The 26,717-nt window shown below is 42.0% G+C and overlaps 1 protein-coding gene across 8 annotated transcripts in view; it reads left to right on the top strand.

Annotated features, from left to right (window-relative positions):
• Positions 1-26,386, top strand: part of MTCL1 (microtubule crosslinking factor 1) — a 102,791-nt gene extending 76,405 nt beyond the window's left edge. For 6 of the 8 annotated variants that reach the window (XM_064705867.1, XM_064705863.1, XM_064705869.1 and 3 more), the window contains 6 exons: positions 4,720-4,887; positions 8,623-8,871; positions 12,966-13,271; positions 15,499-15,530; positions 17,129-18,683; positions 25,130-26,386. In XM_064705867.1, the coding sequence (XP_064561937.1) occupies positions 4,720-4,887; positions 8,623-8,871; positions 12,966-13,271; positions 15,499-15,530; positions 17,129-18,683; positions 25,130-25,339 (2,520 nt within the window). In that variant the 3' untranslated portion in view covers positions 25,340-26,386. Of the gene's footprint in view, positions 1-4,719; positions 4,888-8,622; positions 8,872-12,965; positions 13,272-15,498; positions 15,531-17,128; positions 18,684-22,061; positions 22,120-25,129 lie in introns of all 8 variants that reach the window. The other 2 variants (XM_064705870.1, XM_064705868.1) reach the window with 1 other exon arrangement.
• The last annotated feature ends 331 nt before the right edge of the window (positions 26,387-26,717 follow it).

Below are 26,717 nucleotides of genomic sequence, written 5' to 3'. Positions count from 1 at the left end.
GAATTATGTACTCTTTGAAATAATCATTGCTTAGACATTAATCTCAGTTAAGGTGGCAGAAATGGGCAGTAAATTGATCATAATTCATTTTTATATACATCACAGCAGTTCCAGCCAATCTTGCTTGAAGAATTGATCCATGGGAACTGACCACATCTTGGTACTCTCCATGATGATAAATAGTGCATGATATCCAAATGAACTTGTCAGGATAAAACAGATTCCTTGCTCCCCAGCCAAGAAAAAAAAGTGTTATTTCAACACTGCAAGAATGAATAAGTTTGTAAATATTTCTCGTTTAAGCACTATAATTTGCTCTGCTTGCATACACTATGGCATCCTCTCACAAGTACGTCTGTGCTGAAAAGCACACTGAGTTTTGAGGGGTTTTCTGCAGGTTCCTTAAGCCCATAACTGGAAAAAACACTGTTTATACAGGGAATTTGGAATGATTGGTGCAGCTGAAATTCTCCAAGGTTTGCACCTTTCCAGAAGAACCCAAATCTGCTGGATCTGCCTGACAAGCTCCAAGATGAAATGCATCAGCACTTACTTCACATCAGGAATGAAACTTTTAGTTGGTCTAGCAGTGGCTGAGATAACTAGGTCAGAAAAAAGAAAGGGCTTACAGTAACCTGAGGTTACCCATATTTATTTTTAACATTTAATGTTAATATTTAATGGCTTGTGTTTTCAGACTGCACTCTTGCTGCTGACTTTCTTACCCTGCCTGGAAAGTGGAATTGTTTTGAGAAAAAATACAAACCCAAAGGCCATAATCTCAACATGTAACTTTTAATTTTATATTGCTATGATTTGAGATACTCAGCTGGTTAAAAAAAGTCTATTTGGACAGGGTGGAGGGATATAGGCAAGGCAGAGTAGAAAAGGGAGAAAAAAGTTAAGCTGATAAGAGGCACAGTAGATCTGAGAGGGGTCAGTTCATCTTTTCCTTCATGACATTGTCCCTTGGCTGGTAGCTGGGGGACACAGCAGGAAGTGCCAGGCAAGGTTAAGAGCTAGGCTGGAAGTTTGTTTGTATTTAGGAGATAATCAAGCAAGTTGGATAGCAGAGGAGAACAGCCTGTGGATAAAGGAAGAGCTTTGTTTCAGTTGAGTATGAAGGGTGCTATGCCTGTTAGATGGTGTAAGATAAGGGAATAAGGAGTAGAGAGTTTATCTGTGGTCCAGTGGAAAAAGCATTAAAAAACAATACAGTAGTGTTGTTGCTGGGAGGGGTGTCAAGAAAATCCCCAATTAATCTCTTTTTTTTTCCATACAATGTTTGTTTTCAAAGCTTAGCTGAGAGAAAAGCCCAAAGGAACAGTCATTAAACCCTGAATATACTGAAATGGGTTGCACCAAGAGTCAGCTTATCTTTTGCCTAGATCTGTGATTAGACAGAAAAAATATATGGTTCTGGTTTGCTGTTTAGGCTCCTGACCTTGAGTTTTTAATTGACTGCTCTACTAAACTGGCTGTAATACCAGCCCGTGGCTGAAGTCTTCAGTGAAATTCTCAAGGGAAATTCTCAGAGAAAAATGAATTGTGATTGAAAGCAGAATCAAACTGCTCTTGTCCAAAACTTTTCTAGGGCTGGATGCTCCTGTTTCTGTGGTTGACTCAACTTCATAAATGCTCCAGTGTTCTGGAATTTAACTGGAGTTTGCTGCATAAAAGTTTTGTTTGTTGTCAGCTGTTTTTTCTATAAATCCAGAGCTATGGATACAAGTCTAAACTTTTGTAAAGCCTTTTTAATTATCTTGTTTTAGCCTTTGTAATTATCTCGTCTTAGATCAGTTGTGAATCAGTGAGATTCCTCTAAGCTTTAAATTTTAGAAACAGCTGAGGAGCTAAAGAGCCATCTCCTCGCATGGAAGACTGTCCAGAGAATCACAGCCATGCCAAATTTCTGCTGTGCAATATGTCTGAAAGGAAGGGGAAGACTATAACAGTACTTGTTGAGTATTAACAGGACTTAGTCTTATGAATAAGCTGTTTTGCCAACAAAATCTAAAGCATGGCTAGATGTTAATGTATTTCAGAGCACATTATTTCAAAAGTACTTTCTCTGTTCTCCAAAACCACTCCAGTTTGGCAAAGGAGAAAAAAATAATTTCACAGACTTCTCCAGCTTCAGACTATAAATACAGAGTCATGCAGAAGAGACTTCTCTGCAGGAGTACAAAGTATGTAACCAAAATTGGATTTATATTGGCAGGTAATTAAAATCCCAGCAAGCCAGGGGGCACCTGAGGTACTTATCTCATCACAGTGACATTGATGTAATGTCCCTAGAAATAAGAAAAGCCCTCAACACAATAGGCTACAAACCTGCAATGAGGCTCTTTTAAGTGTTTTAGGTACTAGTCCATATCTTCTTTCTTTGCAAACCAAATTTTATAGGACTTTAAAATTATCAAATGTATGTGCAGGAATAAGATTTGTAACTTGCTTTGGTGTCATTTGGTTTTGCTTTTCTTCTGCCTCATTTCTCTTGTGGAGCCTTTTGACTGCTTTGCCAGAGAAAGGTTTGTACAGCACACCAGAAAACACAGAACGTGGCTCTTGAATGAAAGCACTTCCCAGACATTTGGAGTCAGGGTTTCCAAAGAGGATGAGACCAGATTTTGATGCCTCCAATACCCAGCAGCTCCTGTTGTGACATTAAGGGCAAAACTTCAAAGGAGTTCTTATTCTGATTATTACACAAGGGGCTTGAAATGTTTGGAGAATTTAGCCTTAATTAGGTGGTAGAATAAAAATGCATAGTGGAAACATAAAATCTCATTGCATATTGAATAGTAGGTGATCTTATATGCATGATGGAGACTGCTGCTGGATAGCAGGAAACTGCTAATTGGCATTAAATGTTAATGGAATTAAGTCTGCTTCTGTGGGTATGTTTCTTGCAAAACCCCATCTTGTACAGCATCACTTTTCATTAGCCCAGATAGGTCAGTCAGTGAGCACCTGCAATCATTTCCCTACATCTAGCATATTTTTGCTGATGCATCAAATGGCTTGGAAAAAGTAGACCACATTTGTTTGTTTTTTAAAGAAAAAGGCACCTTGGCATGTATAATTAGTGAATACAAAAATGGATGAGGTGGGTTCAGTGATGCCAAAAATCTGATGAGCATATGAAGTCAGCCTAGTTGTCTGCATAAAATTGTGTAAGCATTGCCATTGAAAAAAGCACATGACAATTATTTAGATTTTTGCATACTTCTGTTTACTTGACTTGTCTTCAAAGAAGCCTCCATGTAGTTACTTCATGAAATACCAAATAAGAGGGAATGCAGGAAGCCTTCACTTTAAAAACAAATTAAAAAAAAAATTGATTAGACTATCATGCAAGGATGAAGACAACTAATTTGAGTTAGGCCTTCCCAATGGAGTTAACACATTCCTGAGAACCAGGTAATTAAATGCTGAATTTTTTGAGTAAGCTTTCCCATTTTTCTGCCCCTTGCTGTGTCTGCTAGTCAAGTATAATTTTCATAAAAGTATTTTCTAGTCAGGATAACTTGTCAGATATAATCTCTGGTTACTCCCTGGTGTCTGAGACACTCATTGGGAATATTTGATTTAAATTTTGGACAAATAAATAGTATATTTCTGTTTTCTGATTCAATGACTGCAAAAAAAGAATTGTGAGGAACATTTTCTTTTACTAATCCAGAATGAATATTTAGAAAATGTGTTTTGATATTTAACATAAAAATGGCAGATTTTGCAAGTGGTCAGAGAATGTGCAGAAGGTAAATGCCAAAATTAAGGAAAAAAAAAAAGATTTGAGTAAGAATGTGTGATGTCAGCTCTGGGCTAGACTTTCAGCTTAGCTCCACTCTTGGCTTCTGGCTACCACAAGAGCTCTGACAATATTTTCAGCATGGCCATGACACTCTCAACAGGGCATGAATGGGGCTTTGCTCTTTGATCCCCTGTGCAAGAGGGAAGGGGCCTCCCTGGCCTTCAAGCCTGTGGTACCAGAAGGTGCTGCTGCAAAGCTGACCTGGGTGCAGCTCCCTGGTGTGGAGCAGGAATATGAAGCACAGACTACTAAACACCTTAGCTGAGATACTCAGCTCAAAGCCTCACTCTTATTTCCCAAACCAATTTTATCTGATAATACAAAAGCTTTGAAAAGTTATCCCCTGTATTTTTATGTAGTTTACAAATATTTGGCATTTGATACAGAGCAACAACTGTATGTATGAGACAGACATGTAACTATCCAACAAACCTCAGGAATGATACTCTGGCTTTGGTTTACAGTATTAAAAAAAATTATTAATGATGTCCTCAGTCCAGAAAGATGCTTAGTGTCTTTTTCAGAGTAACTTAAGTAGCTTTGGCTTTCAGGAAGCATCAGCACTAGGCCTAACGAGAAGAGAATCACAGAATCATTTAGGTTGGAAAAGATCATCAAGTCCAACTGTAAACATAATACTGCCAGTTCCACCACTAAACCACATCCCAAAATGTCACATCCACACATCTTTTAAATACCTCCAGGGATGGTGACTCAACCACTTCCTGAGAAGCCTGTTGACAGAGAAGACATTGCTATTCTTAGTTTTCTCATGCAAAAGTTAGCCCAGGCACTTTCTCTCCCATGCAGTGGACACTCAGTCATTTTTCATCCTAAAAAAATGAAGCTGGGGATTAAAGCCAACATCCAATGACAGCATTTTGTCTGCTTTGTTGTGGCAGGCGAGTGAAAACCGGAAGCTGCTGAACGCTCTGAAGGGTTTGCTGGATGAGTTCCGCTCGGAGCTGCGGGACGAGGAGCGGGAGCGCCAGGGGCTCCAGCAGCAGTACGCCCTGCACAAGGCAGCCTGGGAGGTGGAAACCACCGAGCTCAAGTGCCGCCTCCAACAGGTAACGTGCCCTGAGTCCAACATCTGGAAAGGACAGCTGAGGTGCTTAATGAAACAGGAAATTTACTCTGGCAACGTTCCTCACTCGGGGTCACCAAATGTGATGGTGTTCCCAGGGGTCCCAGGATGAGGGAAGAGACGAGAATCTTGACTCCATGTTTCAGAAGGCTGATTTATTATTTTATGATATATATTATTGTGACCTTGCTCACAGGGGTCTTAGGTTGAGGGAAGAGACGAGGATTTGACTCCATGTTTCAGAAGGCTTGATTTATTATTTTATGATACATATTATATTAAAAATATACTAAAAGAATAGAAGAAAAGATTTCATCAGAGGGCTAGCTAAGAATAGAATAGAAAGGAATGATAACAAAGGCTTGTGTCTTGGACTCTCTGTCTGAGCCAGCTGGACCGTTATTGGCCATTAATTAGAAAACAACCAACATGGGCCAATCAAAGATCCACCTGTTGCTTTCCACAGCAGCAGATAATCAATGTTTGCATTTTGTTCCTGAGGCCTCTCAGCTTCTCAGGAAGAAAAATCTTAAAGAAAGGATTTTTCATAAAAATGTCTGCAACATATTATATTAAAAGAAAATGATATATTAAAACTATACTAAAAGAATAGTAGAAAGGATTTCATCAGAAGGCTAGCAAGGAAAGGAGAGGAATGATAATAAAATCTTGTGACTGACCAAAGAGTCTGAGACAGCCAGACTGTGATTGGCCATTAATTAAAAACAACCAACATGGACCAATCAAAGATGCACCTGTTGCATTCCACAGCAGGCTTCTCAGCTTCTCAGGAGAAAAATTCGGACAAAGGGATTTTTCAGAAAATATCATGGCAGCAATTTACGACAAGCTGAAAAGGGACTTTAGTCATGCATTTTATCCTGGTGTCTGAAAGCCTTCACCTGAAGCCTGATCAAAGCTTTGCCACTTGAGTTGCCTCTTGGATTTCCAGTTGTCCCAGTACAAGGGCCCATGCAGTGGGCCCTGCGTGATGTGGGTGAGAACAAAGGAACTGAACCTCTTGCTGTATTTTCTCAGCAGAGCTGGGTGGTGATGTATCAGCTGTGGTGATGAGACATGTGGGTGTCTGTATTTATTGGAGAGAAAAATGTCTTGTGCTTGGCATGCTCACAATTAGTTCATGACTATGCCTTGGTGTGTTAACAACTGCAGTATTTGATTTATAGCAGAGAAAAGAGTGATTCAACAACACTGAAGTGATAGATCAATATATTGATATTAAACCAGCCATTCAAAGCTACTGGTTAGTGATGGAAGAGAAAGCTCTCATTACCTGCCATGGGATACTGTTAGAAGTATTTGTATAAAACCTGGTGCCAGCTGCTTCAGTGTCATATATAATAGTACAGAGATGTACTCTGAAGCAGCATAAAAACAAATCAACAAAAAACCCGCAAGAATTTATTTCCAAAGCTGATGACATAAAAGCTCTTATTTTACACATTGAAGAGGGAAGGGGTGGGAGAATTAGTACATTGAGATCTTGAGAAAAATCGTAGAGCTTCTCTGCAGAAGTAAAATATAATAAAAATATTCACTGTTGGAAGGGTGGTACGTTTAGAAGGATTTTCTAAATTTTAGAGGCTCACTGTGACAGTCAGAGCTGAGATGTGAGCACTGCTTTTCCTGCCCAGGTACTGTGGGCTGCTTTCCCAGAATGAAGGAGACTGCTTTCATTTCTAGCACAGTCTTCTCCCAGAAGATTGAATTTCTTAGTTTTACTGCTTCTCACTGCACTAGCATTTCTGAACAGTATAACATTCAAAAAAGGAAACAAAATCAGTTGCTGTCTTGGCTCCTTCTAAAATATCTTGGTGACAGATTTACCTTAAGCTCGAGATTGCAGCAAAGAATGAAACTTGGAGAAATTCTGGCCACAGGACTGCCAAGTTTTCTTACTTTGCCTTTGCATGGGCAATAAACCTCCAGGCTGCCACTTTGGCTGGTGTTTGGCACCAGGATGGTGCTGCCACTCCTGCTCAGAGGTTTCCACCTTTCCTTCTGGGGCTTTTACCAGGCACTTTGCTACCTCCACTGCTACACTGGAAATAATACACAACATTTGCTAATTACTGGGAAATGGGTGTTACTTGTTAGGGAGTTAGTGTTAGGGGCCAAACCCCGAATATGCTTTGAGAATTTGCATGGAGGACAGGGGACCCATTAAGGATATGGGAGTCCCTCACTAGGACTGTGACCAAGGGTCCAGCTTCAGGATGCCTGAGGGGAATAGAAATATATAATATCAATCATATCATATCATATATCACATCATATATATCATATATATCATATCATGTGGTACAAAGTGTGAGAAATATGATGTCATGTCAACTTTGTTAAAATAGGCTGCTGCTCTTTCAAAATTGATTTTTTTTGTTTGGTTGTTTAGTCATTTGAAAGAAAACAATTGGACCCTGGAAATTAGTGGTAGAAGATGCCAGTGTTTTTAAGATTTCCCTGTCACTGCAAGTGGGTGTAACAGGATGTTCCCTGTAGCTCAGTACAATTTAAGTAACTCAAGCAATAATCTCTCAGTCAATTGTTTGGGGAGGCTGTTCCAGAAACTAGTAAGCATCACTCCTGAATCCAGTTTGAAATTTTTTTGCTCAGAAAGTTTGGGTTTATTTTCCACGTAGGGCAAGGTGAAGGTGTTGTCCTTCTCTCCAGCTAGAGTAATATGCTTCCCAGCAGACCTGCTGCCTCTCATTTTTGAGGACAATGTTAACTCCAGAGGTGGAAATGAGTTTTTGCTGCTTTTCACTCCATTTCACCTGCAGAGCTAGGGGATGGAGATGTATCCCATTCTGAGTCACACACACATCTACTGAGCCATCAACAGAAGGTCAGATTCCAAGGACAAATTCTTCACTCACTTGAACTTACAAAAAACAATTGAGCACTTTTTCCCTCTGACAACAGTGCAGCATGGGCCCAGCTTGACCAGAGAGGTTGTACAATCTCTGCACTTGGAGGTTTTTCAGGATCCATCTGAACAAAGTCCTGTACAACCCATTCTGACCTCAGAGTGTACCATGCTGCAAGGAGAGGGTTCAACTAGAGACTTCCTGACACCCCATGAAGCTTATATTTTCCTATGAATCTGTTACCTTGGGCCAGCTCTTCTGGTCTGTTTAAACTAACCCCTGATCAGTTCAGGGTCCAGAAGCTCAGAGATGGGGGGATGATCTTGGTGCACCTACAGCTGCTGCTAACACCTTCTCTTGCTGGAAGGCAGGAGAGTCATACAAGAGCTCCGCTGCTGAGGGTTGTTGTGGGATAGACCTCTTCAGGAGATGAATTCACTCTCCTTTGGTTTCAGGTGCACTGAGCGAGAGCAGAACAGTAGCTGGGGACATGGTCCTGGAAATTGCCTCAGAGACAATGATGAGGCTGGAGTTTATCTCCATGTTTTCTTCACTACTGGTACCTATATTCCCATCAGAAAGATCATAACTGGTGCCTTAATAGCATGAAGAGCTTGAGAAGTTATTCCCTGTAGTTTTCACTGTCTTGATTTTAAAACTTTTTCCATTCTGAACATATTTGATCATTTATTGAAGTCCTAAGATGTAATAATTGCTATTATTCTGCCACTACCTTTGTAAAGTTAGGTCTTTAACTCCAATCTATTGTCAGGCACAGGTTTTTATTGCAGAAAGTTTGACATCCTAGTAACATTTGACTTTATTGCCAGCTGGAAGGGAAGAGCGAGAGCACCTCCGGAGAGACAGGTTCAGATGCAAAGGGAGCTTTTAAAAGGGAAAGAGAGGAGCACAAGAAGCTGCTGGCTGACAGTCACAGTGTGGTGATGGACCTCCGCTGGCAAATCCAGCACAGTGAGAAGAACTGGAACCGGGAAAAGGTGGAGCTCCTGGACAGGCTCGACAGAGACCGGCGGGAATGGGACCGCCAGAAGAAGGAGCTGCTCAGGCGGATAGAGCAGGTAAGGAGCCGTCAGGTAAGGAGTCATCTTGGGTCAGCAGTGCCTGTCTGAAGGAATGAGGCCATTGTACCATTACTACACTCAGGCCAAGCTCAAGGGACAGCGTTAAGAGGCAGCGCAGGAATGATTTTTCTTCCTTGGCTACATCGATGTTTCTCATGTTATGAAACAATTTATATACACAGGGGAGTAAAAGGGAAATGCTCATAATCCCTATAAAAGACCACTTATGAGAAATCAGCTCTAGGTTAGAGGTCATTTCCCCATTTCAATTACCCTGGACAAGCATGGTCACATTCTGTTTGAAAGCTTTAGTGCATCTCTGTGCTAGAGCACTCAACCCACAGAGTTACTCAGGGTTTGGTACACAGCTTCTTGCTGAAAAAGACTGTTCATCTATGGATTAGCCACCAAAGATGCAGCTGCTGCAACTATTCAGTCTCAACTGAATGCTTTTTCTCTGGCAAAGGAACACAGGGGTTAACTTGAAGAGCCCTGACTGATAACAAACACAGTTGCCAGTACTAAATATTCAGAAGAATATTGGTCACATGAATTTTGTGCAAACTCCTGTTATTACTTGCAAATCTGGGAATGCATACCTACCCTTTTGTTTTCATGCCTATCTGTATTTTCATCTGCTTAGTATTAGAGACAAATAATACCTAATGAATTTGTTATCAGCCTGGAAGCCACACAAAAAATGAAGTTTTATGTGGGGGAGTTAAAATACCACTTCTGACTGAACATTGTTCAGATCTGAGTCATGCATTCCAGGAAAAGCAAGAGAAGTAAGTGAAATTGTGGGTCCTCAACTAACTGAATGCTTTCTGTCCTTAGGACAGCAAAAATAGAACCACACCAGCCCTGTGCATGCCCTTTAGAGAGCATTATGCTTGAGAAAAGCACAGAGTGGCCTCACAGGTTTAAATCAGTGAAAGCCCAGTGTAACTTCATGACCAATTTTTGCAAAGGATTCATTGTCTCGTGTTCCCATGTCAGGGCTGCAACAAGAAGTTAAAGAAAAGACACCAGGCTGGAAATATTATGAGTACAAGACTAAACCTTGGTTTGAGCTGTGGCTGTTAAACCCACAGAGAAGCGCTTAGGAAAATCCCATGCTCATGTGGGTATTTCTGAAGTCAATGCTAAAAGTGTAGGTATGAGTGGGCAGTGCCAAATATGAAGGTTTTATAGACCAAGAAAGATGATTTTTGAACTTCTAAATTTCGAAATACCAGCAAACAATATTCTCAATCTTTTAATCTCCTATATATCTGAGGGGTTTTGTGTGTACTTCATGCATCTTTTTGAGCTAGTCTTTATAATGCAATACAGTAGCGCTAAGTTAAAACCTAAGTTAATCTCCTAAATTAAAATCATCGGAGCCTGTGAACCTTATAGCAAAGCTCTTCATGCAAACTTCCTGGCTTGCAAGGTTCAGTGGCAGAAGGTGCTTAGTTAGTTCTCCATGAACTGGGCTGGTTTGTAACTGTTGGGTTGTAGTGGCCAAACTACCACCTATGGAATCTTCATGCACAATGGGAATGAAATAGCCCTCAGAAAATTTTCCAATATACTAAGGACATAGACAGAAACTTTTCTTTGAAGAATCACTGGTACCTATTTGGATGTTTTTTTTCCTGTCCTTATAAATTGTGGGGTTTTAAGTATATCCTCAATAGCTTGAGGGTCTTAACCTGGTTAAAGACTGCTTTTTCCATTCCCTGGGAATGGGGCACACTGAAGGAAGCCACAGAGAAATCCTTGTTGATGTTACCTAGTTTTTAATTCTCTTAAAACCTGACATAACCTCTCAGTGTCATCCTGGGAGAGCCTACAAAATAGCTCTTAACTAGTACTGGAACTGATTCCTTTTGTTATGTTTCTGAAACCTCTGGGCTTTAAATATATATTTACTGTGCCAACAGAGTTGTACACAGAATTGGCAATGAATAGGGGAAATAAAAAAATATTATATCAAGCTAAATTCAGAGCACTAAATGACCAGAAATAGCATTTGAAGTCTTGGCTACCTGCCTACAAAACTTCATAACTCCATCTTTGCTTATAATCAAACATTTCCCTGTGTGACAGGAAGCTTCCAAATATTTGCAGGCTTTTAGTTGAATATCCTTTCAGATTGCAGCCATGCCCTGCTTTATATGGAAACAATTAGTGTATCTCTGAAGTCCTACTCCCCAGGGTTTTGGTGTGTGTATTCCATGTATGGCAATACACAGAGGATGAGGAGACTACGCACTGTGTATGTTTGAAACAAAGTCTAAGAGATAGCAGAAGCCTGTGTGCCACATTTCATTCTAATGCTTTATGCCAGTCTGCTTTCACACAGCTCCTGAATAATACATGTATGATAAGAGGGAAGTCACACCAATGTATAAAATATATAAAGTACTTTACTCTGGATGGTGATGGGAATTCTGCTCGCATAGAAAAAAAGCGATGACCTACTTTCTTCAGAGCTCACAGTTGTTGTTTTTTCTTTTTAAGTACTCTGTCACTTCATTTTCCCTTAGAGACTCTCCCTCCCCTGTACTCCTAAAACTAATTGTGCACAGAGCACACTGACAAGTATTTCAACCCACAAGATCACCTGTATGAAAAGTTGTATATTTAAAGGTATAAACACACAGGGACTCAAAATTATTGGCTGTTATTAAAAAGTTGGGACAATATTTGTCACTTTAATTCTTCTGTCAGCTCTCTGAGGTTCAGAGAGTAAGGCAGTATTGGTACTGTTCTCTCATAAAGGTTTCCAGAACATTGTCCTTATAGGATCCCTAAAACTCTGAAGGGCTTGTAATTGGAGCTATCTATAAAGAAAGCATGTAATTACCATTTCTCCTTCCTTTGAATCTTGCTCAGGAATGGCCCCCAGGATCTCTTGATATATGCCTTCCAACCCTGCCTTTATGGAACACCTCCTTTTAATAAAACAGTTTCAGGTTTTGTATATCATGAGCAAAACACTGAAGATGCATTTCCCTTTTTGTAGACCTGAATCAAGAAAAAAATCTCACTGTTTTCAGCTCAAGTGTAAATTTAATAATTTGAGACTTAAAATGGTTTGGTCTAAATTAAGCAGTATAATGTCTGTTTATTTTTCCAAACTAGAGCAGTAAGATGAATATGTTTTGTAGGTTCTCAGTTTCCAGGGCCCTAGTGAATGACTTGCATTTTCAGTTTATTGTCACTAATCCAAACATGCTGCTCGAGCAAAACATCAGAGTTCTTATCAGATTCCTGCAGTCATTTATCATGTTTGAAATTATCACTTACTTCATCCATCCTGTTGTATTTACAATTAAAAGAGAAGTCGATCACATAATCTAATTTTAATATTGGCAATTTCACTAATGGTTCACTTTTTGAAAAGTGTAGAGTTAGTGGCTTTGATGCCCCTTCTATAAATACCGTTTTCCTGGAACATGTTCTGCATGCTTAATTCATCCCTTTGACAATGTTGTTCTGTACAAATACTCAGCTTTTCAGCCATGCATTCAGGCTAGGCCATATATAAAACAAAGCTTTTGGGTTTTTTAAAGCGTAATTTTCCACCTCTGAAAAGAAGTGGTATACATAAAAGTGCAATCTTTGTGTTGCTGAGCAGAAGAAAAATGTCTTTGTTTTAGAAAAATGTCTTTGTTTTGATGAGAAGGCAATTCTCTCACCCGTCCATCAGCATCTACTTGTACTGATATGAAAATTGCTTTTAAATAACAGTCTGTGTTGATTTGTTTCTTTAAAAACCAGATTACAGACAGATGCATTATTTTGTATATACGTATAAATTCAGTGTGTATATACGTATACATATACATGTAAATAAGCAAAACTGTAGATATACGCATTTAGTTACCCAAAATCCCATGAGTAATGGCCTCAAAGTTCTGGAGAAGTCTCCCTTTGTGGAGGACCAGCAGAGCAAGGCCAGTGTCCCCTGGAGGCGCACGCCTGCGGCAGGGCTGTAACCCGCAGGGCATGGGTGCCTTGCTCCCGGGAAGGATGAGTCCTGCCAAACGCCATACACTGCAGAAGTAACTGCTGCTCCTCTCGATGTGCCTTGTCCCCAGCTGCAGAAGGAAGCGAGCCCCCGGAGGGGAGCTGGTTTGGCATGTGACGCGAGCGAGAGCAGCCGGCGGCCGTTTGCGCCGCAGGGGAACCTCCGCGTGCCCCGTTCCATGGGCTCCCGCTCCTACTCGGACTCCGACACCATCCAGTTCGACGAGCGCTCGCTGTCCAAGCTGAAGGAGAGCGACCGGTGCAGCGGCACGGAAAACCTCTTCCTGGAGTCACTGTCCCTCGACTCGCCCGACGAGCCTGAGGAGCATCGCTCTCGGCAGCTGGAGAGGGAGAAATTCCTGACTGGACTAACAGAAGTATGAGCTCTTCTGCATTTTATCATGCTGTCATGGTATCTCTCTGTCAGAATCAGTACAGCTTCCCTGCTGTTGGAAGTGAGATATTGTGTCACAGGCACTGCTTACAGTTACCCAGTAGTAAATTTGGTGTGGACAGGTTTTCATTCCTTCTTATAAGCTGATTAGACCAGTGTCAGTCACCTGACAACTGGGAGCCAGCCTGGAGGTCCCAAAGATTAATTCATCTTGTGGCCATTTATGTTATGTATGAGAACTGTATTTGACACAACATATTGGCTTAGAAGGTCTTAAGTCATTTCCAATTATAAGTAGATACATATTTATGAAGAAACATGGGCTTTGCTTTGTTAGTTAAGCAGTAAGTGCTGTAGAGAGGCACTTCTGATTGTTCTGCCACATTTGCCTTCTGAGCAGATCAGCATGAGTGAGACGTTAAAAAAATAAAGTTATTTATCAGCAAAGTACCTACCCTGAAGTCAGACCATAAAGCTATAAAGATATAAAACATAGTGCTAAAAGATGACAGCAGGAAATGGCAAATGAAGTCTGTGTCCTCCACCATGGCAGGCTTATTTTCATCAGTTCCAGGTCTTCACAGTTTGTTTATATTGTTTCTGAGTGAAACCAAGCGTCCCTGTCCCCAAATGCTGGTACAAAACTGAAAGATTGAGAAATCAAGTTCTTTGAAAGGAATAAGAGAAAAAAGATTTACAGAGGCAAGAAATGTGACTGCCCATATTACATAGCTGTAGGTAGCTGTGTTCCAGTTAAATTTTCTTCCCTCAGTGCCGTAAGTGTATTGCTGGCAGTGTGGGATCCCATATTTATCATTTCTTAGACTTTTTTTCCCTACATGTCCAAGTGCTCAGCAAAGAACATTGGTAACACTATCAGGGAACGAAGTTTTGTGCCTAATTTTGATTGTTGTTCCCATTCCTTCAAATTCAGTCTGATTTTCAGAGAAAATATCTCTTCCCTTTTCTGTTTTTCAGATATTACCACCATTAACAAAAGGGTGGACAGCAAAATTTGTTCTTGGTGATATTTGCATAGCTTCTTTCCTTCAAAGCTTGATTTGGGGAAACCTGGGCAAAGTAATTTTCCCTCAGAGGGTTTGCTGAAGCGAGACTGATTGGAGTTTAATGAGTAGCTTAACTGAGGATGCACAGAGGCAACTGCAGCTTGCTGACTCTACCTTCCACTGTATTTTCTTTTTGGTACTGACTGCAGTAGAAATCAATCCAGCCTTCACCCTGATTAAGCATTCAGTTAGGTCAGATTTACTCGGCAGTAACTCCACTGAAGCCACCGACGTTATTCCAGAATTATACCACAGTGAATGCAAGGAGGATCAGTTTACTACTATTTTTTTTCCCCTGACCCGGGATAAATACCAGAAAGGTATTTGCTGAGCTAAGCAGTGCTGTTTTTAAACAGTCCCAATTTGAAGTGGACTTTTGGTAATGTTCTTGATTTCATGAGGTCAAATAAAATATGTACAGTACCAATGCTTTTTTCCCATCTGATCATATTTTGAATTCCCTGTAGTTTACTAGAAATACAAGTAAACAGAATAACTGTAGAGCAAATACTTCAGAAGTAGCTACTTAAAACCCTAACTCATTATGGGAATTGTCACAGGGAAATAACTGCCATAAAAACATATTAATGCTGTTAGCAAGCTGTAGGTATTCCATCTAGGAAACAAGCAAGTCTTCCCACACATTTAATATATCAAGCTTAAGGAATCTCAACTGGTGCCACTTGTTGGTTCCTAGAAAATGTGTAATGAAATATTATGTCAAAGAAACTCAGTTTATCTTTTATTTCAGCACAGCTAGGCCTCTAGCATAAAGCAGATTGCCTCTACAGAAAAAAGTCACTCAAAAATATATAATCTGAAGCAATATATTGGGGGAAAAAGCACCTTTTTCAGCCATCTATTTGTGATTGCATGGGAATGTAAAAGTTAAAAGCTGTTGTAGATTTGGCATACAGGATTTACCTGTGCAGTGTGTTGTCCTGATGGCATTGCCCACTCTCCTGCCTGTACAAAGTGAAGAATATTCCCACTGGCACTTTAAGAATCTATATCAGAGAGAAAATCAGACAGCTTTTAGAGACAAACATACCTGGAGTAACTAATGGGAAGTGAATGATGAAATACCCATGAGCTAATGCCACCAACACCTTACTTTTCCTGCTTGTTTCTGTTTTCATTCAGGAGGAAGAAACACACAAAGGAAATCTTCAAAGGTGAGTAAAACTTGCAGTGGAAAGCCCAGCAAATACTCAGCTGCTGGAGCTATGCCTCTCTGCACCCAAGCCACAGGCCCAGGATATAGCCATGCCACCTCCTAAACAGCCTGCAAGCCAGATTAATGGACTCGCCCAGGGATTAATTTGTCTCCATGTGCTTCAGTTCTACTCTGATTAACTTGGGCCACATTCAGCTGTCATGCACAAAGATCAAACTCAATGAAAGTGTGTGAAGCTGAAGCTTACAGTGAAATCTACGCCTGCCTTAGCAAGCAGTGCAGTACACACTGCAGACATCCATAAGGAAAGGAAAACACTGGGTGCTGAGGACATGATATGCTGCTGCATATGAGAGATATTGTGCTTTGGACTGGTTTCGGTCTTATCCCATGGGTTGAATACCCACCTAACCTTAGAATGCATTAGTTGTGCTTCTGGAGAGCATCTTCCTGCTCATTTTCATCCCAAAGGAATGAAGCCTGTGCTCTCTGAGATTGCCCTCCTGATGCAAACCAGAGCATCAGTCCATGACATCCATTTAGAAACTATACTCACCTGAAACCCTAACAGAGACACACCCAAACTGCAGCAGGAGCTCTTGATTCAGAGTGTGACTCACAGTGTGACTTGGCTGTATCCTTTGGATCACTGATCCATGAAAACCACTGCTTGCTGATTTCTCATCTAGTTTGAGTTACTTCATTGAACCAACTCTGATAAGTACACTCATTTGCATTTTTATTTAGTGGCATTCAAAAATTTTGATTTTTTTCTTAAAATAAAGCAGTAGGATAACTCATCTGAATGCCTGTGTTTGTACAAATTAGTAAAATGCAGGAGAGCCAAGAATTCAGCATTCTCACTTAGAGAGATTCCCTCTGTTATACTTCAGCATGTAGCAGTATTTCTGCTGGATGTCCCACATCACTGCACACCAGCTGTGCAGCCTGGGCAGTCTCAGAAGTGGGGGTAGACAATGATTTTCCAGCAGGTCAGAAATACTCCACACTTGCTTTGAAAAGTGTGCCTCGTATTGTGACAAACACTCATTTCCTGTGAACAGTATAATTCTGAGATGCATCCTACTGCCCCACATTACAGATATTTGACTCGCAGTAATCCATGAGAAAGCAGCAAATTAGAACCTCTACTAAACCATTTGGTACTTTTAATGGCACATCACAGATGTTTGTGTTCACAGCTATATCAAAGATAATAAAAGGCGACTTAAATGAAAGAAAGAGCTAAAGGAAGGAAAACTAGGAAAAGGTTTTTCATGCACAGGGTACTTGGGCACAGGCTCCCCAGAGAAGTGGTCATGGCAGGTATCAAGCCTGCCAGAGTTCAGGAAGTGTTTGGATAATTCTCTCAGGCACATGGTGTCATTTTTGGGGTATCCTGTGCAGGACCAAAAGTTAGACTTGATGATCCTTGTGGGTCCCTTCAACTCAGGACAGTCCATGATTCAATGATTGAAGTGGTTTTATATGTAAGCAGATGGTGAATGTTGGATTTCCAGAGTTTGCTGCTGAAAAGAAGTTACTTTGCAACAATTTCCTGGCACATGAGTGACTCTTTTGTGTTCCTCTCTCTAGGGCAATGTCCGTTTCTTCCATGTCCGAATTTCAGCGCCTGATGGACATTTCTCCATTTCTACCAGAAAAAAATTTGCCTTCATCTGGCAGCAAAGATGATATAACACCTCCCTTGTCTCCTGATGATCTGAAATACATTGAGGAGTTCAACAAAAACTGGGATTACAATGACACTAGGAGCCATGGTGGGGCAACTGAGAAGCCTGCAGAGGGTTGGGCAGAAAGGACAGAAATTGGAAAAGCTGGGAAGGATCCTGCCTCAGATCCATTCCAGGCATCCTCATGGTACCTCACCACTAGTGTCACTATGACCACCAACACCATGACCAGCCCAGAGCACTGCCAGAAGCAGCCAGCGAGGAGTCACAGTGTTACTGACAAAATGGGAGTGCGGGTATTCCACAGCCCGCCGGTTGTCCGTAGGTTCGATAACTCAGTGATAGCTGGCAGTGAAGGGAAAAACCAGGCTGAGCCAGACTTCCTCTTTTCTGTGACCAAAGCTATGGGGAACGTCACTGAGACAAAAGGTGCTTCCTCGGACATGTTTGGAAGGTGGTCTTGTGACCTGGCCAAACACCATAAAGATTTTCTGGAGAACGGTCTTCATCCCATTGAACGTCCTATTTGCACTACTGTGGGCTTTGCCTCACCCTTGCACAGCTTGGAGATGTCCAAGAACATGAGCGATGACATGAAGGAGGTCGCTTTCTCTGTCCGGAACGCGATACGCTCCAACTCCACGGAGCCGCAGTTCAAGGACACGGCGTGCCAAACCAACGGCATGAGGACCACAGGGACACAGACCACCCAGACCATCAGCGTCGGCCTGCAGACGGAAACCCTGCGCAGTATCACCAGCAGTCCACACAAGTGTCTGACACCAAAGGGGGGGTCCACGCCTGTCTCCTCACCATCCAGGAGCCTGAGGAGCAGGCAGGTGACCCCCGTCATTGAGAAGGTCCAGGCTAAGTTTGAACGCACATGCTGCTCCCCCAAATACGGCTCTCCGAAGCTGCAAAGGAAAGCCCTTCCCAAATCCGAGCAGCCAAATAACCGGACTTTGCCTGGCACGCCTCAGAAAGGATTCAGTGAGTCCGCTTGGGCTCGATCGACCACCACACGGGAGAGTCCTGTGCACACCACTATCAACGATGGCCTGTCCAGTTTGTTCAACATCATCGACCATAGCCCCATCTTTCATGAGACCTTCCAAAAATGCCCCAGATCTGGCAGCCGGTCCAGGTCAGCTGAACCCAGGCCAGAACTGGGCACGTTGCAGGAGCCATGTACAAATGCCCGTGGCAGATCACCCAGTCCTCTCCGTCTGGGGACAGAGACACAAAAGGAAGAAGGATCTGAGGTGACCAGTATTAGGCAGGACTTATCTGCTCCTCCAGGGTACACACTTGCAGAAAATGCTGCCAGGATCTTGAATAAGAAACTTTTGGAGCATGCCTTAAAGGAAGAGAGAAGGCTACGTTCACACAGCCCACCAAATCTTAGCAATGACAACAGCACAGGAGAAATTGTCAAAGTAGATCCAGGGTCCATAGAGGTAATGAATTTGCTTGTTTTTCCTCCTATAGCTAAGTGCACTCTTCTTTGAGCAAATGTATTATGAGATCTCTTTGCAGTCCTACTGAGTTATTTACAGTGAATATCCTAGTCCTGTCCTGGTACCACCAGCAATTTCCAGTCATGAAACTTTGGATTAATCACTGAAGAATGCATGAAAGAATTGAGTTTCCATCCTGGCAGCTTATTTGGCTTGAAAGCATCAGAAGAGTTTTATCCTTTATGGGATAAAAAAATGGTTCTTCCCTGAACGGCTGGGATAAGGGTTTTCTGTCACAAAATACACCACACGTTACAGATACTCTAGGAACACTAGGTTTGAATAAATTTTTTATGCTGGATGGAAAGGTAGATTCTTTCTCCTTCACAAGAATGGGCCTTAACAAGTTTGTGTGAAAAATAGTTTCTACAGTACCCTGGAGCAAAACTTCAGGGCCTGCAGCATATCTTTTCTGAATGTATCTGATTAAGTTTGGCTCAGGTCTGTGAATGTGATTGAATGGCATGATGTTTGGTACTGACTGCTGCTGCCTCACAAAAATAACAAAAAGCAAAAAATACACATATAATCAACTAATCTAGACACATACCTATTTAGTGTTTAAGAACTCCTTGCTGATATTTTGTCAAGTCATCATCTGTCTCAGCAAGTGTGACCACATGTTGGGGATCAGTCTCAGGTGCAACAGCAATCAACGAAAAAAGAAAGTATAATGATGGATGAAAGCTTTCAGTTACCAGTATTTGAACCTCCTGTTTCTGTTTCTCTGAGAGCACTTGAGACTCTTAAGAAGCCCAGAAAAGCTGAATTATGCCCAGCTCGTATATGCATATATTGCCTTTCTTGGTACAGCCATGAAAAGGGGTGTGTGCTGCTGGTTGGTAACAGTCCCCAGGGCAGAAGCTCCTCATCCTCTCTGCCCTGTGCTGCCCCTTTAGCATCCTAGTCTTGTGGTGAGCCCTGGCTCCAGGGAAGCAGCTCCTTGACCCCTGCACACCCTGTACACCCCTGCACACCCCATACATGCATTTTGCCTTCTCTGGGCAGACTCCTACTCCCCCTGCCTCAGATACCTTAAACACAGAAAGTTCAAATCCCACTTTCTAACTCAACATTTGGTGTGAAACAGATAAAAGCAGAGAAGTTTTTCAATTAAAAATGGAAAAGAAACCACATGCACATTATAAATACTAGTGAGTGAAAGTGGTCTTTGTGCACAAACCCCAGAGTGAATAAAGGTGGGAAGCAGCCTCATTAATTTGACTTTTTCCAGCTAACTCTGTATTTTGTCCTTAGTTTGAAATACTGGGAATACACTACTGATCTAGTACATCTAGGAAGTGTGTTGTACTCTGACAAGTTCAGTTCAGCTTTGCCTTCAAGGTAACCCTGGAAACTCTTGATTTCCTCCTGTATCTTTTAACTGCCTCAGTAGATTTCAAATGTAGGTAGATAGATGTCATCCCACATGATCACAAATTGCTGTTGGCAAAACACAAACTAGCAATAGTACCTGAGTTTGATGCACAGAGTGATTTGGGTCAATGCCATTTAGCAAAAACTCATTGACCATCAAACTGGCAAAAAACTGCTCCTTTTTGTGAATTCTCAGTATCTTTTGCCTAATTTTTTGAGTTATGAGCCCTAGAGCTAAGACTTGTTTTTCCTTGCAACTCCTACGTGACTGTTATGACTGTAGTCTAGATGCACAGGTTTTGTTCTTTGGCTGGTCCTGGCATTTCTCAGGAATGTGGATTGAAAAGGAAACTGGTGGGCATTCACACAATGAGCTTAGCTTTTCCTAGCTGAGGTGGTGCTCTGGAAGATGTACTCAAGGGAAGTGTGGGTTTGCTGCTGAAAAGAAACACCCACAAATAAGTTTAGACTCTGCAGGTGCCTTGGGTTATTTGTGGATTACCCTGACCACACAAATTACACTTTGTACAAATTCTCTTAGCACATTTTGTACAAAGCCAGACACAGCTGTTCAGGGAGTTTTGATCTTGAAGGAGCAGGTTTGTGCTTGGGGCAGCACTGACACAATATTCCACCCTCCAGTAGATCCCTGCTCTGCTTCCCTCTGACCTGTTGTTTTCTGGCCAAGTCAAGTGCCCTTCTTACTACCAAACGCCTTCTAGATTCTGCAGCCATGGAATATTACTGACTTTTAAACTTGCATGCAGCACCTGTTGGTGACTTTTTCTCGATTTGAGCTTCTGAGTTATTTAGTTACATGATTTTCTTCTGTATTCTTCTATATTCCTGCTGCAAATATGAAATCTAGTTCATATATTTATCTATTTATGTACAAATGCATGTGCATGTGAGTGTATATGCGTACAGAGCAGCAATAACTTTGTGTTTTCTGACTTGCCCAGAGCTGCTTACAGGCAAATTCATAATCCACATAGTGTGGCCTACTAGTGTCCTATTCTGTTAATTGAATAAACCCCTAACTTACATGTGTATCATAGGATTTAACCATTTTACTCTTAAAAATGCAGATTAGCATTACGTAACTAACAACATAAGCTCTTTAGGAACATTTTTGCTTTTATAACTAGCAAGGGTATAGATTGTGGAGGTTACACAACAGTCCTGGACTGGGAATCAGACTCATTTCTGGAGAGAACACTGTGAAAGGACCATCCACACAGACCCAGAGATGAGAGAGCAGGCACTGCATCCTCTGCTTGCCAGGGCAAAGCAGGTGCCACAGGCTTGTCACTGAACCACTCAGCATGGGAGGGAGAATGTTGAAAATCAGGGGAGGTGTTGACAGAATTAAAGGGCTTTTGGTTAAGCTTGGATTTCCCATCCAGCATCACTGCTGAAGAGAAACAACGGAGAAAGGTGAGGCAAAGAGCTGCCATGAAACCTGAGAAATAGAAGTGTAAGCCACAAAAAATAACAGCCATTTTCTTGCTTGTTAAAGATTTCCTAAGCAGAAACTCTCTCTTGAAATCAAATTAAGGGGGAAAAAAATACAGCTTTATTCCTCTCATAGTAATATGGTTTTTCCCTAGCCCAATCAAGCCCAAAAACAGATATCTTTCTTTGCTGAGTAGAAATGTTGGTTTGTTTATTGATATGTCCACTTCTGAAACTGTGCTAGGATTGTAAAAGGTTGGTTTGTTTGCTTCCTTTCTTTCTAAGTCTTTTTCTTCTAGTGGCTTGGCTTTTATTTTTGATTATTAGTTTCCCTGTGATAACAACGGTAACATGATCTGAATGAGTAGTAACATCGGGCGACTTCTTCCTTGCTGACATGAAACCTTCACTTTAAAAAAATAATCAATTAAAATAGTTCTTTCCAACCTACTTGCTTTCTTTTTCTTCTCTGTCTGTTCTGTCCAGAACCAAACTGTCTTATTAACTACCCCCTGGGGACTCTAACCCTGCCTGCCTCACTGCTGTAAGTCCTTTCTACCTTGTTTCCAGAGCTTTCCGAAAGCGGTCATTCTTGAACACGGGGGTCAACAGAGGGAAATAAATGGCCACAGCTCCAGAGGTATCAGCACACACCTGTGGGGTTCAGCACAACTCCAGGGGTATCAGCACACACCTGACATCCCTGTGGGGTTCTTTGTATGGGACAGAGGACAGTCAGGAAGAGTTCAGGATAGGAGCTCATCTGCTGTGTCCTGTCCTGCAGCAGCACAGGCTGGGAAGAAGTCACATTTTAGGTAAATTTGTGCTGTTGGGGTTTTTTGCTAAGCTTTTAAAAATTGGCAGCATTTAAGACCAACACAAAGGTATGCAAAAGTGCTGGGGAGGGATTCAGATTTGTGACAAACTTCAAACTTTTTTTTTTTCTTTTCCTTTTCCTGACAAATGCACAGCACTGCACAGGGCTTCTGGCTGCCCCAGAATGTCTTCCCTCCAGTTCTGGCTACAGCAGTAGGTGGAGAGGGCTGGGAAGGGGCTTCAGCACCAGCCTGGGGCTAAAGCCTAAAGTCACTTTTGCTCATTAAGCAGTTCTGGGTCCAGTTCTGCCCAGTGGCTGTGTTTGCCACAGTAGAGGGAAGACAATGTGCAGACATAAGCTGTGACCATCCACTCTGCCTCAGAGAGAAGAGAAAACTGTTTTCTTTATTTATTACTGTAGACAGCCATGGTGGCTGACAGCGTGTTTTAGGAAATAGCTAGAAACTGAAGCTGAAATAATCTTTCCCATTTTCAGTGCTCAGGCTAACAAATGCTGCCTACCCACCTACACCCCTGAGCAACTACTAAACTAAATTACCCACAGGTTATTTATTTTTTTGAAACCATCTTTAGCTATGACAGCTATATGTAGTAAGGGAGGAGGGGTTTTCACAAACCATTCTGCAGAGTTCCCTTGTCATGGCTGGATTTCCACACTGCAGGTGGGGATGACTGACTCAGCAGCCATCACTTTATAAGATTATGCTGCCAGTCACTTTTGGCCCTGGAGCAACATCCATCACCAGCACAGCCTTGTGTGCTGCTGGGCATGTGTACATCACAGATAAGATGAGCTTAACCTTGATGTTTGGTAAAAGCTGACCAACATCTGCGGGCATGCTGGAGAGAGGCTTTTGAATGGGAAGGCAGCAGTAGAAATAGATTTTGTTATCGCTGTGCTAACTCTGATTTACTGCTCCAAAACTAGGATAAAGCAGCCAGGAGCAAGCAGCACTATAAAGATACCATTTTAAGCCTTCTTTTTGAAAGAGGCTAAGACAAAACCCACAAATCTCATAGCCTCAATTCACTGTGTTGTGCTGCCCATAACTGTTTTTGCACAGATGGATTTCTCTTAACAAATCTGAGTCTAGTGGCAGCTTTCACAGACCATATGCTGCCCCAGGCACAATGGGATAAGGTGAAGTAAGGACACACAGCCAGTCTTTTCGTTAGCACCCATTTCTATTTCAGCCTTACTGCTGTTTTAGCAAGGGTTGTGAAGTTAATGGCACAGAGATGGGATGGGGGGTGAGGACGCAGAGAAGAGAGGGTGCAGGCTGAGGTGCTCTGTGAGTGCTGAGGGCAGCTGGCCATAGCTCTTTCTCAAGAACTGGTGTGTAGCTGTAGATCACCCCACTGGCTGCATGCTGCCCAAAACACCTGGGTTGACCCTTCACTGAGGCTTCTCCGAGTCCAACAATGCACTCTCTCTAAAACACGTGTCACCAGCTCCATTTCTCATATCTCAGCTCTATGTCTTCAAAACTGGTCTTTCTGTCCTATGACATTCATGTTTAGTCTTCCCTGCAATTGAGAAGTTCAATGTTGTATCACATGTTTGTTCACTGTCAATCACATCATGTTACCTACTCCAATATTCTCCACCTTTAGTGACTATTCTCCTTCTCCATGAGAAACAGTGTGCTGAATCCTGGCCTCCCTGCTGCCCTGGTATCCCTGCATCATACTGTGCCACAGCTTTTCCTTTGCATTTTATCATTTCTGGTCTCTCCATTTATTATCAGTTTGCATTCTGACTTTGGTTTTTACTGAACTCCTCTGTACGTTCCAGTGACTGCTGCTTGGTGTACACTTTGCTAGATGTTGGCAAACTGCTCTGATTTGCTTTTATAAGTTTCAAGGTATGCAGTGAAATTCAGAAGTTTGGCTTTGGCCCTATGAGACAGCTTTGTTTCCACAGTCACTTATCTTGATGTAGGGAACATTCAGAGCAAGGCAGGAAGTGCACCTGTACTTTGAGCAAAGTGAATATTAAAAGCATTACCAGCTTAGTGCCAGGGTGAAAAATCACAGCTGCAGATTGTTTCTAATTGCAAAGGCAGGCTAACCAAGCCAGAACAGTAGAAACTCAGTGAAGGAATAAAATTTCCAATTTCTTCTATTTTTGTGAATGTTGCCTTTAACAAAGAGTAACTCTGAGTCCTGTAACTCAGGCTTCAGCCGCTGGCAGTTAGCAGTGGTATTCTGTAGGTAAGCCTCATATTTAACCCAGCTGGAGATCATAACTACCCCTGTAGTCATTATTCTGTGCTAAGAAGTCTCCTGCATGTCAAGTCTGAATTCTGAAGGCAAAAAAAAAGGAGACAGTGGTTGATTTTTCACCTGCCTTGCAAATGCCAAACCTAGGCTTTTTATGCCAGGTCAGCACTTAAAGTGTTGAACAGCGGAGTTTCCTGAATTATTATGGAAATGTACTTTTCAGCTCTTCTCTTTCTAGCACAAGGACAAATAGCAACTGAAAGTGTTTCAGCTACTCCAACTCACCCTCTTTCTTTCATTGTCTCCTTACCTGTTCCATAAATCCCGGGCACACCTGGAGCCCTCACGCAGCCGGGTGTTCGCTGCTTGCTTTTGTCCCGCACCACGGCACACGCTTAGCTTTAGTTTGGCGGGTTTGTTTCGCAATTCTTCGCGCACCCCGGCAGTCTCTAACGCGAGTCACTAACCGCTGTTTTGCTCTCTTGGCTGCCAAGGAACTGCCTTGTTCTGCACTAGCCCCGTCCCTCCAACCCTGCTTCTCCCGGCCAGAGAGACCAGCGAAGCGGCGCCCACCGTCACGATGGGCCTCACATTCCCCCACTGCCTCACAGTCGCAGTCCACCGGAGACCTGGCGTCCTCAGAGGAGCGCGGAAGCGAGGAGCTGCTGGCAGAGACCCCCGGCCAGGGAGGCGAGCCGGCCTGACCGCGCTCGGGAGCAGGTGGGACACCCCTCGCCTCCGCCAGGCCGCCCGCCAGCCGCCCCTGCCACGACAGGAGGGAGGTCCGCTTGGAGAGAGAGCTCAAAGAATGTTCTCAGACACAGCAGCTGAATGTGCAACCTGGGGAAAACAGAGGTGTTTCTAGAATGAAACAGTTAATGTGCCTGTAATAACTTAATTTTTTTCATAGCTGAGAAAACTATTTTTGTCTCCATCTTTTCTACATACAGTATATTAACAAAAACAGCAAAAAAAAAGGGTTAAAATGATATAAAGTAAGATTTAAAATAAAATGTAAATTAAGTTTTAAGGGAATTTGAATACGTGCTCGCGCTCTCTCCAAATACTGACTGCCTTTTGGTTATATTTGCACTGTTACGTTTTCAGTTTTGGTTTTGGGTATTTTGGGTTGTTTTTTTTTTTAATTTCGTGTAAAACTAGGGTCTTAAGTTAATTTTATTCTATTTTAATGTCAGTGTTATCGGTTTTTAAAGGTAAGGTTCTTAAAGATGCTTCAACTGTCTGAAGCGATACCTTTCAAGTAGTGAAGAAAGCCATTAAGCTCGTTCACTAGACTTGTAATTGATTGAGATGGAGGGGAATACAGGTAAACACAAGTAAATGTGTGAAAAAAAAAAGAAAAGAATGCCTCAGAAAGTCTTACAGAGTTAGCTGTAAAATACACCTACAATACTTGACTTGCATGCCTCTGGGTCCTCGCACTTTAGTGCATGTACATACTGCTACTGTACCATCACATAAATGTGAGTCAATCTGTTCCACTGTAATATTGTTGTGAATTTACCTGTACTGTACTTTTATCGTTGGTATTCTTGCATTGACTATACAAAAAAAGAGTTTTTAAATTATTGTTAGCAGTTCAACTGGCTATGTACAGCGTTTACTGAGAACTTCCTTCGTTTTGGAAAAACCATGGAAATCTCTGGGCATACTAAATTGTAACTGGTCTTGTTTAAGAGTCTGTTTGAGACCATGTGGAGTGGAATAAAACCCTCAATATTTACAAGCTGCTCGAGTGCTTCATAATGTTTTTTTTATGGTGGTACTTCCCAGGTTCATTTAACGGGGTGACATAAAAGCCCCTGAGCTCCTCCTTTATTCATAAGGAGAGAAAAAAGCTTCCTAATATGAAATAAATCACAGCAAAACCAAATACTATGCTGTGCTCCACGGACTCCTGTGAGCACTGGATCAGACCGTGGCAAGGTTTCTAATTTCCCTCCCTGAACTCCATAAGACATCTACTCACAGGGATTGTAGGACCCATCTTCCCAGTTTCTCTGTGGCCCTGTGGCTTGTTGTTTTCTCACTCATGGGAGTGAAAACCAGCCAGCTTAATGG

This window comes from Zonotrichia leucophrys, chromosome 2 (assembly GCF_028769735.1).
Source record: "Zonotrichia leucophrys gambelii isolate GWCS_2022_RI chromosome 2, RI_Zleu_2.0, whole genome shotgun sequence".
NCBI lineage: Eukaryota > Metazoa > Chordata > Aves > Passeriformes > Passerellidae > Zonotrichia > Zonotrichia leucophrys.
This window is presented reverse-complemented; position numbering and strand designations above follow the sequence as displayed.